Source organism: Vipera ursinii (genome assembly GCF_947247035.1).
Source record: "Vipera ursinii genome assembly, chromosome: 1".
Taxonomy (NCBI): Eukaryota; Metazoa; Chordata; class Lepidosauria; order Squamata; family Viperidae; genus Vipera; species Vipera ursinii.
This window is the reverse complement of record NC_139512.1, coordinates 358,969,685-358,983,405: the sequence shown is the minus strand read 5'-3', so window position 1 is coordinate 358,983,405 and position 13,721 is coordinate 358,969,685. Positions and strand designations below refer to the sequence as shown.

The 13,721-nt window shown below is 54.8% G+C and overlaps 1 protein-coding gene across 2 annotated transcripts; it reads right to left on the bottom strand.

Annotated features, from left to right (window-relative positions):
- Positions 1–622: 622 nt before the first annotated feature.
- On the bottom strand, positions 623–13,461 carry PIGS (phosphatidylinositol glycan anchor biosynthesis class S). 2 transcript variants are annotated; one of them, XM_083379744.1, is made up of 12 exons: positions 13,378–13,461; positions 13,103–13,242; positions 11,280–11,391; positions 9,871–9,960; positions 9,570–9,661; positions 8,355–8,565; positions 5,866–6,008; positions 5,661–5,775; positions 3,227–3,372; positions 2,953–3,053; positions 1,427–1,637; positions 623–1,319 (listed from the first exon to the last, which is right to left on the bottom strand). In XM_083379744.1, exons 1-12 carry the CDS (start codon positions 13,418–13,420, stop codon positions 1,044–1,046), a joined length of 1,680 nt encoding a protein of 559 aa, XP_083235870.1. In that variant the 5' UTR covers positions 13,421–13,461; the 3' UTR covers positions 623–1,043. The 2 variants fall into 2 exon arrangements, with proteins under 2 accessions (XP_083235870.1, XP_083235871.1); XM_083379745.1 differs by having other exon boundaries at positions 13,103–13,237; positions 13,378–13,395.
- Between the last annotated feature and the right edge of the window lie 260 nt (positions 13,462–13,721).

The following is a 13,721-nucleotide window of genomic DNA, read 5'->3' as shown; positions in this document are numbered from 1 at the left end:
TGACCGTCTGGTGATGTCCATGTGTAAAGCCGTCTCTTGGGTTGTTGGAAAAGAGTGTTTGCTATGACCATCGTATTCTCTTGACAGAATTCTATCAGCCTGTGCCCTGCTTCATTTTGCACTCCAAGGCCAAACTTGCCTGTTATTCCAGTTATCTTTTGGCTTCCTACTTTAGCATTCCAATCCCCCATGATGATAAGGACATCATTTTTGGGTGTTAGTTCTATAAGGTGCTGTAGGGCTTCATAGAACCGGTCAATTTCATCCTCTTCAGCACCGGTGGTTGGGGCATAGACTTGGACTACTGTGATATTGAGTTATTTGTAAAAATAATAAATGCGAGATACCAATCAATCAATCAAACTGTCCATAGGCTTTAAAGTTGCCAAGCTTGGACACCCAAGACTAGAACCTCCTTGGGGCCTTAAGACCTAGGCCCATTTTTACTTTTCATATCGTAAGCCGTCCTCAGTGAGCTGGGAGGCACAGAAAATTAACAAACAAGCAAACTTGCTTTTGGCCTTCCTTCTTTGCAAGCAGCCTCTTGACACCCTCCTCACTGGCAGCCCCCCCTCCAAAAAAACACAGTTCAGCTGCGAAAGAGGCTCAGAGCTTCCGCCGGTCAGCCAACCCAACTTTAATGGACGATCGATCCGACATTTCCTCGGGAGGCAAAGGGGGGACCTCCCATTCTGGTTTGGGGGGCTTGGGGTGGGGGAGAAGGACTGTGCCCTCCAAGAGGCCTCACTGCATCAGTTGGGCAATTTCAAGAGAGGGAGACACACACACACACACCCCGTGCAGCTGACCCTTGCAGGAAACCCGCCCGTCGCCTCTCTGTCCAGCCTGGCCAGCAATAAGAAGAGCTTCTGAAGTCCTTTGGGCTCGTTTGCAGCGAAAGGGATGTGCTCTTTTTAAAAAGGAGCCAAGTGGAAACGCTCCTCTCCTCAACGGGCAGTCCGCCATGCTGGCCGGACCTACCACCATTAGGGCAGATGCCCGGCCAAGAGTCCGCCCCCCCCGCCTGGGTGTCCAGAAGCCCCTCAGTCCACCTTGGTGGACTCCTTCTGCCGCTGCTTCCTCTCCCAAACCATCTTCATCAGAGAGAGGAGGATGGGGACAGCCATGGGGAGGAAGAGCGGGATGTAGATGGCAAACTTCTGGTCGTCGGGGAAGTAGAGCAGGTGCAGGAGGGAGGGGTCGAAGAAGGCCCGCTCGGAGGAGGTGGCCGCAGCCTTGCTGGCCTGGAACGCCGAGTCCAGGTGACCCAGGCTGAGCTCCGTCATCGCCTGCCGGGCAGACTCCACGGCGCGGTAGACCTGCGGGAGAGGGCAAGGCACCGACTTGGCATCCTGAGGAAGGCTGTGACCCCTGAACCCCACCTCTGGGAGGTCCCCACTGACCCCCCACGTGCCCCTCCCTGTACCTCCGAGGCTACGTCGTCCTTGATGACAATGTTGCTGATCTTGTCCAGCAGCTGAGCCAGCGAGGTCAACGTGGTGGAGACGGTGGCCACGTTTTCCACCGTGCGGGTCCACAGCAGGCGGTCCAGCTCCCAGTCCGTCAGGCCCTCGTTCCCGGGGGTCTCCAGCAAAGCCCCTCCTGGCAGTGGGCCGGAGGAGATGCCGAACAGTAGTCTGGGGATGGGGCAAGCAAGGCATCAGGAGGTGGCTGAATTTGGGCTGCTGTGCCCCCAGAGGTTTTGGGGAGAAGGCCTAGGGGGGGGCAGAGAACCCCCAGGGGGGCAGCAGAGCCCGGCTGCTTTATGGCAGTGGCAGAACCGGCCAGCAGTCAGGTGGCCAGAGGTTTCCCTGGGGGCTGTTGGAAAAGCTGATGTGGGGAGGAGGGCAGACCCATAGCAATAACCCCGGGCCCTCCATGCAAGCCACTAGGGGGAATTAGCAATCACTGAAAGGGGGGGAACATGGGAAAAAATCTTGGTGTACAACTGCCCAACCCAATACAGGCAGTCTTCAAGTTGCGACCACGATGGAGCCAAAATTTATGTTGCTAAGCGAGACAGGTTGTGAATTTTGCCCCATTCTATGACCTTTCCGGCCACAGTGACTATTACTGCGGTTGTTAAGTGAGCAACGTGGTTGTTAAGTGAATCCGGCTTCCCCCATTGACTTTACTTGTCAGAAGGTTGCAAAAGGGGATCGCGTGTCCCCGAGACACGGCGACCGTCATAAATACGAGTCAGTTCCCGAGCCTTTGAATTTTGATGACATGATCGTGGGGATGCTGCAAGGGTCGTAAGTGTGAAAAACGGTCCTACGTCACTTTTCAAACGGTCTCTACATGAGCCGTTGTAAGTCAAGGACTGTGTCACGCCCCCGCTCCCCATCGGAGCCTGAATCTGCTGAGGAAAATGGAGCCGGAACCTTGAGGGAAGGCTTCAGCGGAATGTGGGGAAGAGCAGGCCGAGGCAGGCCAGGGCCTTTCAGCATTGGGACAGGATGAACAGGAGAGGCAGAGGTTATGAGCAAGGGCCACCCCCTCCTGATCCTAGAGCAGGGGTCTTCAAACCTGGCCCCTTTATGACTTGCGGACTTCAAATCCCAGAATTCCTGAGCCAGCCATGCTGAGGGGAAAGGGAAAGGCTTCCAAGCTGAGCCATGCTGGCTCAGGAATTCTGGGAGTTGAAGTCCGCAAGTCATAAAAGAGCCAAGGTTCCCCACCTTTGCCCCAGCGGAATGACAGACCTCTATCGGGGGGGGGGGGACGCCCCCCACAAAGCCAGAACTAGAGATGAGGAGGATTCATCTCTGTTCAGTCCTTAAGCAGACTCGGATTCCCTGAATTCAACAGGGTTGGACTAGATGACCTCTTAGGCCCCCTCTGATTGCATTAAACCAAGGGGAGTGCTTTAGGAAACTTTCTCCTGCCTGAACAGAGAGTTTAACCGAGACAGCCGCTCCCCCCACCGCAAAACCCCGACGTTGTGCTCACCGCAGCTGGGCCAGGAAGACCTCCATCGTGCGCACCATGTCCACCTCCACCTTCCTGGGCAAGGAGGTCTCGTTGGCATCTCCGGGCTCAATATTGTAGACCTGGCAAAGAGTGGCAGCAGCTTAAGAGCAGAGAAGCAGAGTTTGCGGCCCCCAGGTGCCACCAAAGGGCCCCCTCGGTTGCCCTTTGCCGGGGCAGAAACCTGGTCCAACCCTCCCCCCCCCCCAAATTAATTCTGATGGGCAACGCACCGCGAAGCCGCCGCGCTCCTCACCATGATCCCGCCCCAGCGGGGACTGTGGAAGGCGTTGGTGGGCACCGCGGCCCCCTCCTTCCCCCGGATGTAGAGGGGCGAATGCAGCCGCTCGGGGACGTAGAGCAGGAAGTTGAGGACCGGATAGAGCGAAGCAGCGCTGGAGCCTGCCAAGGAAGGCCGGCAGGTCGCGCTCACCTGTGCCACGCAGGTGGCCCCTTTCTCGGCGGTGCCCGAGGGCAAAAAGGCTGGCGAGGGCAGCTGGACAGCTGGACTCACATGGAGGAAGAGCCCCGAGTGGTGGAGGGGGTCTCCAAGCTCAAAGTGGGACAGGCGTTTCTCTGGGGCGCTCTATAGGGCAGCCTTTCTCAGCCGTGGCAACTTTCAGATCTCCGGCTTTCAACTCCCAGAATTCCCCAGCTAGCTATGCTATATTGGGCACGTCCAGTTTAATGGAGAGAAGGACGAGGGGTGACAGGATAGCAGTCTTCCAGTATCTCAGGGGCTGCCCCTAAGAAGAGGGAGTCAAGCTATTCTCCAAAGCGCCTGAAGGCAGGACAAGAAGCAATGGATGGAAACTCATCAAGGAGAGAAGCAACCTGGAACTAAGGAGAAACTTCCTGACAGGGAGGACAATTAGCCAGTGGAACTCCTTGCCTCCAGAAGCGGTGAATGCTCCAACACTGGAGGTTTTTAAGAAGAGACTGGACAGCCATTTGCCTGAAATGATATAGGGTTTCCTGCCTGAGCAGGGGGTTGGACTAGATGACTTCCAAGGTCCCTTCCAAAGTTGTTTATTATTATAAAAACTTTTATTCATAAAACATGAAACTCAAGTCAACTGAACACTCAAATTGACTGGCACTAATGGTTGATGGGGGTTGCTGCCAACGTCCTAGGTATCAACCAGGTAACTCCTTAAAATGTAAGATGTTTTGTAGCTTTGCTGGAGTTATTGCAGGAATCTGCAATTTCTTGATGTATTTTGCAAAGTTTTTGCACCTAGTTCCCAGTGCCCCGATGACAATGGGTGTCACTGTTACACATTTCATCCATAATCGCGTAGTTTCGATGGCCAGGTCGCTGTATTTCGTAATTTTTTCCAGTTCTTTTTCTTCGACTCTGGCATCTCCTGGTACAGCGATATCAATCAGCTGTACGCTTCGGTTATCTAGGACTGCGATATCCGTCGTGTTGTGTTCCAAATGGCGATCTGTCTGTATTCGGAAGTCCCACAAGATCTTCACCCTCTCATTCTCGACAACTTTTTCCACCCTATGTTCCCAACACAGGCAAGTCGTATTTTTTACACAATGCCCATGTCTTGCTTTGCAATCAGTTTGCGCGATTTTGCTGCACTCACATATTAAATGTGAAACAGTTTCAGCTTTGTTGTTGCAAAGTCGGCAATTTGGATTGTCAGTAGATTTTTGTATCTTCGCTTTCATGGCATTAGTTTGTAGTGCTTGTTCTTGAGCAGCCAGTATTATTATTATTATTATTATTATTATTATTATTATTATTATTATTATTATTATTATTATTATTATTATTCTCTCTGCACATGCCCAGCAGCCGTCTCTCCATATCTGGCGGCCAGAGGCTATGCTGGCTGGGGAATTCTGGGGTCTGAAAGTTGCCAAGGTTGAGCTACACTGGTCTAGGCCTGCTGACCTTTCCCAAGATGGCCCAAGCGGCTCGGGGCCACAACCCCTCTTGCACCGAGGCTGCCTCTGGGCACTCCTGAAGCCCATCATCCCCAGCCTGGAAAGCACCATGCTTGGGAACTGTTGACAGGTGATTAAAGTCCTTGCAGGGATGATATTTGGACTCCTGAAAAATGAGATTGCATTCAAACAACAAAGGTTTAAATCAAGTTTGGTTTACAGCAGTGTTTCTCAACCTGGCCAAGTTTAAGATGGATGGAATTCAACTCCCAGAATTCCATAGCCAGCTTTACAGGCTGGGGGATTCTGGGAGTTGAAGTCTACCCATCTTAAACGTGCCCAGGTTGAGAAACACTGGTTTACAGAATTCATCCAGGTTTATGGGCTCAATGAAGAAGCAGCCTGGGCTGAGTTTGAAGCAATTTTTTTAAAATTGTGTTTAACTGTTTTATAGTTTTAAAATTGTGAGCCACGCAAAATCACTTGGCTGAGATAGATGGATGGATGGATGGATGGATGGATGGATGGATGGACGGACGGATGGGCCCGTCTCTGAAGGCTTCTTGGCAACCGTAGGCAAGAGGCCTTTCCTACCCAGCCTAAACTTCAACCCCAGATCTCCTGGTGGCCTCCATTCCGTCCGTTCTTGCTAATTTTTAATTAAAGTAGAACCAATAAATTATTATCTGATCCAGCAACGCAGCCACCAAACCACTTCCCAAGGCTGGCCCCTGCCCGAGATCGGGGGTCCCAATCGGAGCCCCCCAGACGGCATCCCCCTTGCTTACCCAGCCGGGCTTCCACGGGGTTAATGACGTGGGGGAGACTCTGTACGCTCAGGGTGTAGCTGGCGGTGGCGGGGTCAAAGCGGGGCGTGACTCCCAACACTGCGTAGTAGAGGATCTGGGGCCGGGGAGAAAGAGCAGGGCCCATCAGCCTGGGCCTCACAGGGGGTCCGGCTCCCGCCACCCCACGGCCTCTGGCCTCACCCACTTGCGAGTCCACCGAGAATTCGGCCAGCGGGCTGAGCTTCTCCAGCAGCGGCTTTACGTAGCGCCGGAGGGCTCCCTCGATGTCCCAGCGCACGTCGTGGGCTTTGGGGTCCGGGTTCAGCAAACTGAAGGTGATCTCGTACCCTGGGGGGGAACCGAGAGTGGGGGGGTCAAGAGTCTCCCCAGGCTCACCACCAAGGCACCTCACTTTTCCTAAGCCGAGTCCCACTGCCCAGTCATCCTGTGAGGACGGGATCAGGCCAGGTCCTCCGAGGACCACATCAGACCTCCGTGCCTGGCAGGATTCGCATGCACTACCCTTCCAAGCTGGCCTGTTTCTAGCCCTCCTCACCCGTCGCACGCCAAGAAAACACCCGGAGGTTTTTAACCGGAGATTGGACAGCCATTTGTCTGAAATGGTGTGCACGGCTTCCTGCCTGAGTAGGGGGTTGGACTAGAGGACCTCTGAGGCCCCTTCCAGATCTGTTATTCTGTTTACAGGTAGTCCTCGGGGTATGACCACAGTTCAACCCAAAATTTCTATTGTTCAGTGAGACGTTTGTTAGGTGAATTCGTTCTGCCCCATTTTACAACCTTTCTTGCCGTCGTTAAGCATATCACTGCAGCTGTTAGGTTAGTCACACGGTCGTTAAGTGAATCTGGCTTCTCCCCATTGGCTTTGCTGGTCAGAAGGTCGCAAAAGGGGGCCACGTGACACACCCCTGGGGACGCTGTAGCTGTAGTAAATACATGCCAGTCAGGTTTTTCACTGCCATTGTAACGTTGAACAATAACTAAACGAACTGTCATAAGTCGAGGACTGCAACTGGGCAATCGCATACGGGTAGCCTTCTGCTTATATCCATTGCTGGGAGCAGAATTTCCGTCGCTAAGGCAGGCGGCCGTTAAGTCACACTCAATTTTTCAACCTTTCTGCTACGGTTGTTAAGTGAATCAGAGCCATCAATGAGTGACTCACGCAACCGTTAAGCGAATCCAACTTCTGCCACCGACTCGGCTCGTGGGGGGAGCCGGCTGGGAAGGGGGGCAAAGGGCAGCCAGGGGAGCCGAGCGGGTGGCAACCCTCTTAGGTCCAGGCCAGACGCCACATGCCCAAATTCTGACCACGTGGCTGTGGAGAACGCCGCAACGGTCATAAGTGTGAGGACCAGTTCTAAGTCACTTATTCCCAGTGCTGGTGGAACTTCTATCTGTTGCTAAAAAAATGGCGGTAGAAACCTGAGGACTTTCTAAGATGGAGAGGCTGGGCCTTGCTGACCGCTGCTTAAGCCAACATTCCTGGTTCTCCTTCTAATCTTGGCTCACCAGCTGGGCTGTGCGAGTGCGGCTGGCGTTGCCATCAACCAGGATGTGTGTGTGTGTCTGTGTGCGTGCTTGGGCTGGGGTCCTGCATGCAGCCTGCCTTCTCTCACGCTCAAGAGGCTTGGCACAGGGTGGGACACCTGGGACCCACCCAACAGCTTCATAATGGAATACAGGCAGTCCTCGACTTACAACCGGTCATTTCATGACCGTTCGGACTTACAGCAGCAGCCCCGCAGTCTCGCGATCAAAATTCAGGCTCTTGGCCACTGACTCGTATTTGTGACGGTCGCAGAGTCCCGGGGTCACGTCACGGTCCCCCTTTTGCCACCTTCCAACCAGCCAGATCCACTTAACAACCGGGTTACTAACTTAACAGCCGCAGTGATTCACTTGCTGTGGCAGGTCATAAAACAGGGCAAAGCTCACCTAACAAATGTCTCACTTAGCGACAGAAACTTTGGGCTCCGTCATGGTCGTACGTTGAGGGCTACCTTTAACAGAATAAGAGAGTTGGAAGGGGCCTCGGAGGTCCTCTAGTCCAACCCCTTGCTCAGGCAGGAAGCCCCGCAACATTTCAGACAAACGGCTGTCCAGTCTCCGGTTAAAAACCTCCGGATGTTTTCTTGGTGCACGACTGGCGAGGATTGCCGGAAACTTGCGAATTCACTTAACAGCCACAGTTTTGTCCTCAACTATGGTTGTAAATTGATGACTCTGGTGGAGCCTTGGTGGAGCGGTGGGCTAATGCCTCCTTAGGTAACACCAGCTGCCTGCAATTAGTGCAGGTTCGCGTCCCACCAGGCTCCAGGTTGACTCAGCCTTCCATCCTTCCCAGGTAGGTAAAATGAGGACCCAGATTGTTGGGGGCAATAAGCTGACTTTGTAATAATGCCGCTTGGGGGGGGGCTGAAAGCCCTAATAAGCAGGTATATACATAGAATGAAGGCTACTGCTAAGCTTGTAAGCCGCCCTGAGTCTTCCGAGAAGGGCGGGATATAAATGGAATTAAAATAATAATAAAAAAGACTCCCTGTATTTTAATTTAACGCAGGCATCCGGGGGGGGGGGGTTTAACCCTTCAGGAGAAGGAGATTGCTGCAGGGGATTGGGGGGGCTGTCCTCCTCTCCTTTGGCTCCCCCTCCCCTTTCGGGGTCCGGCCATACCAAAACTGGACTTGAAGGGACGCTTCCACTCAGCCCCCGGCTGGCCCAGCGGGACCCGGTCAGCCAGGGCCTCCACGAGGGTCTCGGGGGTGAAGGACATGGCCTGGACCAGCTGCTGCAACCGCTCAGTCAGGGCCCCCAGCACGTCCTTGGCCCCCGGGGGGGCCCTGAGGATGGCGCTCCGGTGCTTCCCGAGGTACATCTCCGTCCCCTGCGGGAAAACGCGCAGACATGTGAGCGGCCTGACTGCCCTCAGCCAGCTGGACGGGGCCGAATGACCGACTGACACCCCCCCCAGGAGAATCTGCGCCAGCCCAACCCCGGCCCACCTTTGGCCAGTTGGGGGCTTTTCTGGCAAAAACGGCGGGGAAGGCCGCCCAAAGCGCTGCTGGAACTGTTTAGAAATCATGCAGGCTTTTTTCCCAAAAGTTATCCAAGGAAATGCCGGAAGCACGGGAACCTTTTTGGCTATTAGCCCAAAGAAATCGTCTTGCGCGGGGAGGGAAAATTCTGTATTTTATCAAGGGTTGGGAAAAACAAGGAGTAGAGACGAAGAACGTCACTTGTATTATTCAGCAAAGAAAACTAACCCAGACAACACGATGTTTATCGAGCACTAATCAAATATAATGATAGAACATTAATTTTTAAAAAAAATAGAAAAAAGAAAAAAAAAGCAAGTGAAATCTGGTTTCAGCCATGGTCGTTAAGTCGAGGACCGTCTGTAAATTGAATGTCTGTCTGTCCGTCATCTCCCAGACTTTGGTTTGCCCTCTTAAGCCACATAGCATCTATCTAGGGCAAGGGTCCTCAACCTTGGCCACTTTAGGACTTGTGGACTTCAACTCCCAGAATTCTGGGAGTTGAAGTCCACAAGTCTTAAAGGGGCCAAGGTTGAGGACCCCTGCTCTAGGGTCTTTCTAGATCCCCCAGAAGCTGCAATAGAGCCGGGAATGCCAGCCTCTAGAGCAGGGCTGTTCCTACCTTGCCCACTTTACGCGCTGCTGCCTCGGGAATGCTGGGAGTTGAAGTCCACAGGTCTTAAAGTAGGCCAAGGCGGGACACCTGTCGTTCGTTTGAACCTGCTTCTACCCCCACCCCCTCTCGCTTGCTGGCTATGGGAGGTGTTCAGCTACCTCCTTCCCCACCCCACCCCACCCAAAGGCAGGCTACTCAGAGCCAGGGGTGGAGCCGGGAGGGCGCCAGACCGCCTACCTGGGGCAGGAGAGGTGAGCTGGGGGGAACCACGTAGATGGTGAGGGATCCCACCGGCAGCCCTTCCGCCGGCTGCAGCCCCTTGTCTGCCTCTGGAAGGAAAAGGAGGGGTGACGCTCAGAGACCCAGGGGACCCCCCCCACCCTTAAGGGCCCCTTTGCTGGCACACAGGGGGCTCCGGGAAGCAGGTCCCCTGGCCCAGAGGCTGCCTCCATTCCGTGGTCCTGTAGGAGCCAGACAGCTCCCCTCCCCCGTCCAAACCAGAGCCGTAGCTGGACCCCCTCCCACCCTCAGCCGTTACCTTGGACCGAGGCCAGCGACAGGAAGGCCTGCTCCGGGGAAGTGGCCTGGCGGAAGGAAAGGTCGTAGCGCGCAACCACACCTGTCTTGGCTGAAACAAAAGGGGGGAAGGATGAAACACCTGGCGAAGGATAAGAACCGGTGCTGCGTCCTATTGGGAGCAGGATGTTCAGGAGGGTCAAAGCGCCCCAGGGCGAGATGGGGGCCAGGGGCTGCAGCGGCCAGTGGGAGCAACTGCCTATTTAATGCATTTCTATGCTGTCCATTTCACTGTCACGAAAACTATGTTTTGCCCGCACCTCTGGCATCCTGGATGTAGGTGCCCACGCTGACTGGCGCTGCCGCCTTTCTCTTGGCAGAGGAAGTTGCATGCGGCACAGGTGAGATGGAAGCTGGTAATCTACTCTGGACCTTCTCTCTCTCCCTCCCTCTCTCTCTCCATCTTTTTTCTTTTTGTCTTTCTTTCTATCGCCCTTTCTTTTTTTCTCTCTTTACCTGTCCGCTTTTACTTCCAATTTATCTCTTCTCTTTCTTTTTTTCTTTTTCATTCTTTCTTTTGCTTTCCCTTCCTTCCGTCAGGGCCCACTTCAATACTTCATCCTAAGCAAGCAGAACTCATGGAAGCAGTTTCTTCCAAAAGGAGCTTTTATTAGGAGAAGCTGATAGCAGGCACGATAGACAGGATCTGAGGGTTTCCCGCGCAGATCGACAGGTTAAAAGTGTCCTAAAGCAAAACTCCACCCCACAGTTCATCCGGTCAGTTCAAGCAGGCCAATCCCCAGGTGTTAAGTCCGTTGCGGGGCCGGGGGAGTGGGGGACCCATCAGACCCTCTCCGGGCTGCAGAGACGCTTTGTCGGTTTTTTGCACCCTCCCTTGCACGCGGAGATAAACCAGTTGCCAGAGGTACGTTCCTTCCTTCTCCCCGCTTTCTAGCTGACGACAAGGAGGGAGATAGTTCGCAGAAGGACTATGCATCAACAGCGAAGTAGCCATGGAGGAAGTCAAGGCAATAACCCTCAAGCGTTGCCCCCCTCCCCTCCAGGAGAATGGCAGAACCCAGGAAGGAGAGAGAGAAAGGCTTTGAGTTAAAGATAAAGAAGGGGCCCCTTTAGGATACCGGTTCTGACACCTCTTTTTTCCGTCTTTTTCTCTCCTTCCTCCTCTTTTTTATTTTTATCTTTCTCTTTCCTTCCCTCTTTCTCTCTTTCTTTCTCTCTCTCTCTCTCTGGGATGCCTGACCCCAAACTTATAAGCCCAGGTGGCCCAGCCATTTACAGCACCAGGGGAGGAGTGGGGAGCCCGGGCTCAAAGTGTCGCTCAGCCCTGCAGCTCTGGCTGAAAGGCCAGCCTGGCCGGCCCCAGGTCAGGAGCAGGAAGCCCCCGCTGCCCCCTAACCCAGGACCCCTTACCATTCACGGGAATCTCCATCTCCTGCACCTGCCTGAAGGGGACCTTGCGCTCCTGCTCTTTCGGGAGGACTCCCTTGGCAAACACCACCCAGACGGGCACCATCAGCTGGAACTGGATCAGAGAATGCCCCGTTAGCCAGAGGGAGACACGGCCCCACGCAAAAGCCAGGGGGTCCCTGTCCTCGAGCCAGGTGGGAATCACGGGAGCTGCCGGCCAAGATGTGCAGAGGGCTCCGGATGTAGGTTAAAACTAGGAATGTGGCTTCAGACACAAGAGGAGATCTGTGGTTTACTTGCGGGCGGCTTCGATCCACATTTCACCACCTAAGCAACAGTTGGAAGGGGGGAGTCCAGGACCCCTTTCCTTGGCTTCCCTAGGAGACACCCCCGAATAAGGATTGCCCCCCCCCAAAGGCCTTCTTCTGATTTTTCCTGCTGGCTTGGCCTCACACACACACACCCGACCAGGATCCACAGACTGCTCCGTCCGGCAGGCCCTTTTGAAACACAGGTGGTCCTTGACTTACGGCCAACTGCTTAGTGATCGCTGGAAGTTACAAGAGCACTAAAACATACTGCTTATAACCAATACAGCATCCCGAGGATGCTTGGCAAGTGGCATGCACTTACGAGGGTTGCAGTGTCCTGAGGTTATGGGGTCACGATTGCCGACCTTCCAAGCTGGCTTCCAACAGGGGATGGGGGAAGCCGGATTCACTTAGCAACCGTGTTATTCACTTAACAACTGCAGCGATTTGCTTATTTTTCAAAGCCCCCGAAGGCCGGACAAGAAGCAACGGATGGGAACTAATCCAGGAGAGAAGCAACCTGGAACTAAGGAGAAACTTCCTGACAAGGAGGACAATTAACCAGGGGAACTCCTTGACTCCAGAAGTTGTGGGTGCTGCAGCACTGGAGGTTTTCAAGAAGAGACTGGACAGACATTTGTCTGAAATGGTATAGGGTTTCCTGTCTGAGCAGGGTTTTTTTTTAAAAAATTCCATTTATATCCCGCCCTTCTCCGAAGACTCAGGGCGGCTTACAAGCTTAGCAGTAGCCTTCATTCTATGTATATACCTGCTTATTAGGGCTTTCAGCCCCCCCCCCCAAGCGGCATTATTACAAAGTCAGCTTAATTGCCCCCAACAATCTGGGTCCTCATTTTACCTACCTCGGAAGGATGGAAGGCTGAGTCAACCTTGAGCCTGGTGGGACTCGAACCTGCGCTAATTGCAGGCAGCTGGTGTTACTTAAGGAGGCATTAGCCCACTGCTCCACCAAGGCTCTTTGGACTAGAAGACCTCCAAGGCCCCTTCCGGCGCTATTCTGATTCTTGGGCTTAACTGTGTCAAAAAAGGTCTCAAAACTGGACGCTGCATTGCTTAGCCACAGAAAACCTGATTCCAAATAGGGCCGTAACTGGAGGACCACCTGTAACTCTTGTGGCTGTGGCCGCAACCTCAAGGGTCAAAGCAGTGAGAGACCCACCCACCCAGATGTTTGCAGCCAGGGGCTCCCCAGCAGGCCAAGAGGAGCAAAGAGGAGGGGAGGGAACACAAGACCCTACCCCAATTCTGCCCCTCACTCACGGGCCACTTTCAGTGCGCTGGCAACTCCAGTCGCTAAACGAGCGGCTGTAAGTCGAGGACTGCCCGCACCTGATAACTTTTGACGGGAGTCCTGGGGCGGGGGGTGGGGGGGCGACGTTGCTGACAGCTGCCCATCTCTGACCCAGCCCGCCCCAGGGGGTCCTGGACTACAACCCCCACCGCCCACAGCCACCGAAGAGGCCGGGGATGATGGGGGAGGGCGTCCTTGCTCACCAGAAGCGCGTCCAGCTCGGCGATCTCGGAGTCGGGCAGCGCCGCCCGGTAGGTCTCGGTCGTCTTCCACCAGAGGGGCAGCCCCACCAGGACGGCCATGGCGGCGAAGGAGAGGGCCGCCTGCTTGCCCCGCGCCTTCTCTGCAGGGAGGGAAGCTCCGTCCGTTCCCCCGTTCATTCCCAGGCCGCCCCTCCCCCCCACGCGCCCCCTCCCTGCCAGGGGGCCCCGGCACGGGAGACCCTCCCCGCTCCCACTTCGTCCACTCGGCCCCGCACCTGCCGCATCCCGGGCCGCCGCGCCTCTCGCCTCGGCCGCCATCGCTCCGCGCGGAAGTCGCCTTCGAGCCTGGCCGGCGCGGGGGCGGGGTTATGACACATGGAACGCGGGCGAGCCAATGGAAACGCGCCGCGCTTAACCGGCAAGGGAAACATCCAATCCAAGGCTCGAGGGAACACGCCCCGAGTGAAGGAGCGCTTGCCCATCTTAAGGAAGGGCAGGGGGGGGAGAAATGGGCGGGGCGGGGCTGGGCTCAGAAGAACCTATCGGGCCTCCTCACCGCTGCGGCAGCGCTGACCAATGAGCAAGGAGAGGCCCGCCTTCCTGACGGCAACCGAGAAGG

Coding starts and splice junctions, on each gene's coding strand:
- PIGS (XM_083379744.1), bottom strand. CDS start 13,420: ATGGCGGCCGAGGCGAGAGGCGCGGCGGCCCGGGATGCGGCAG. Junction 5,776..5,865: donor AATTCTCGGTGGACTCGCAA/GTGGGTGAGGCC, acceptor CCCCGGCCCCAG/ATCCTCTACTACGCAGTGTT. Junction 3,054..3,226: donor CCCGCTGGGGCGGGATCATG/GTGAGGAGCGCG, acceptor ACTCTTTGCCAG/GTCTACAATATTGAGCCCGG.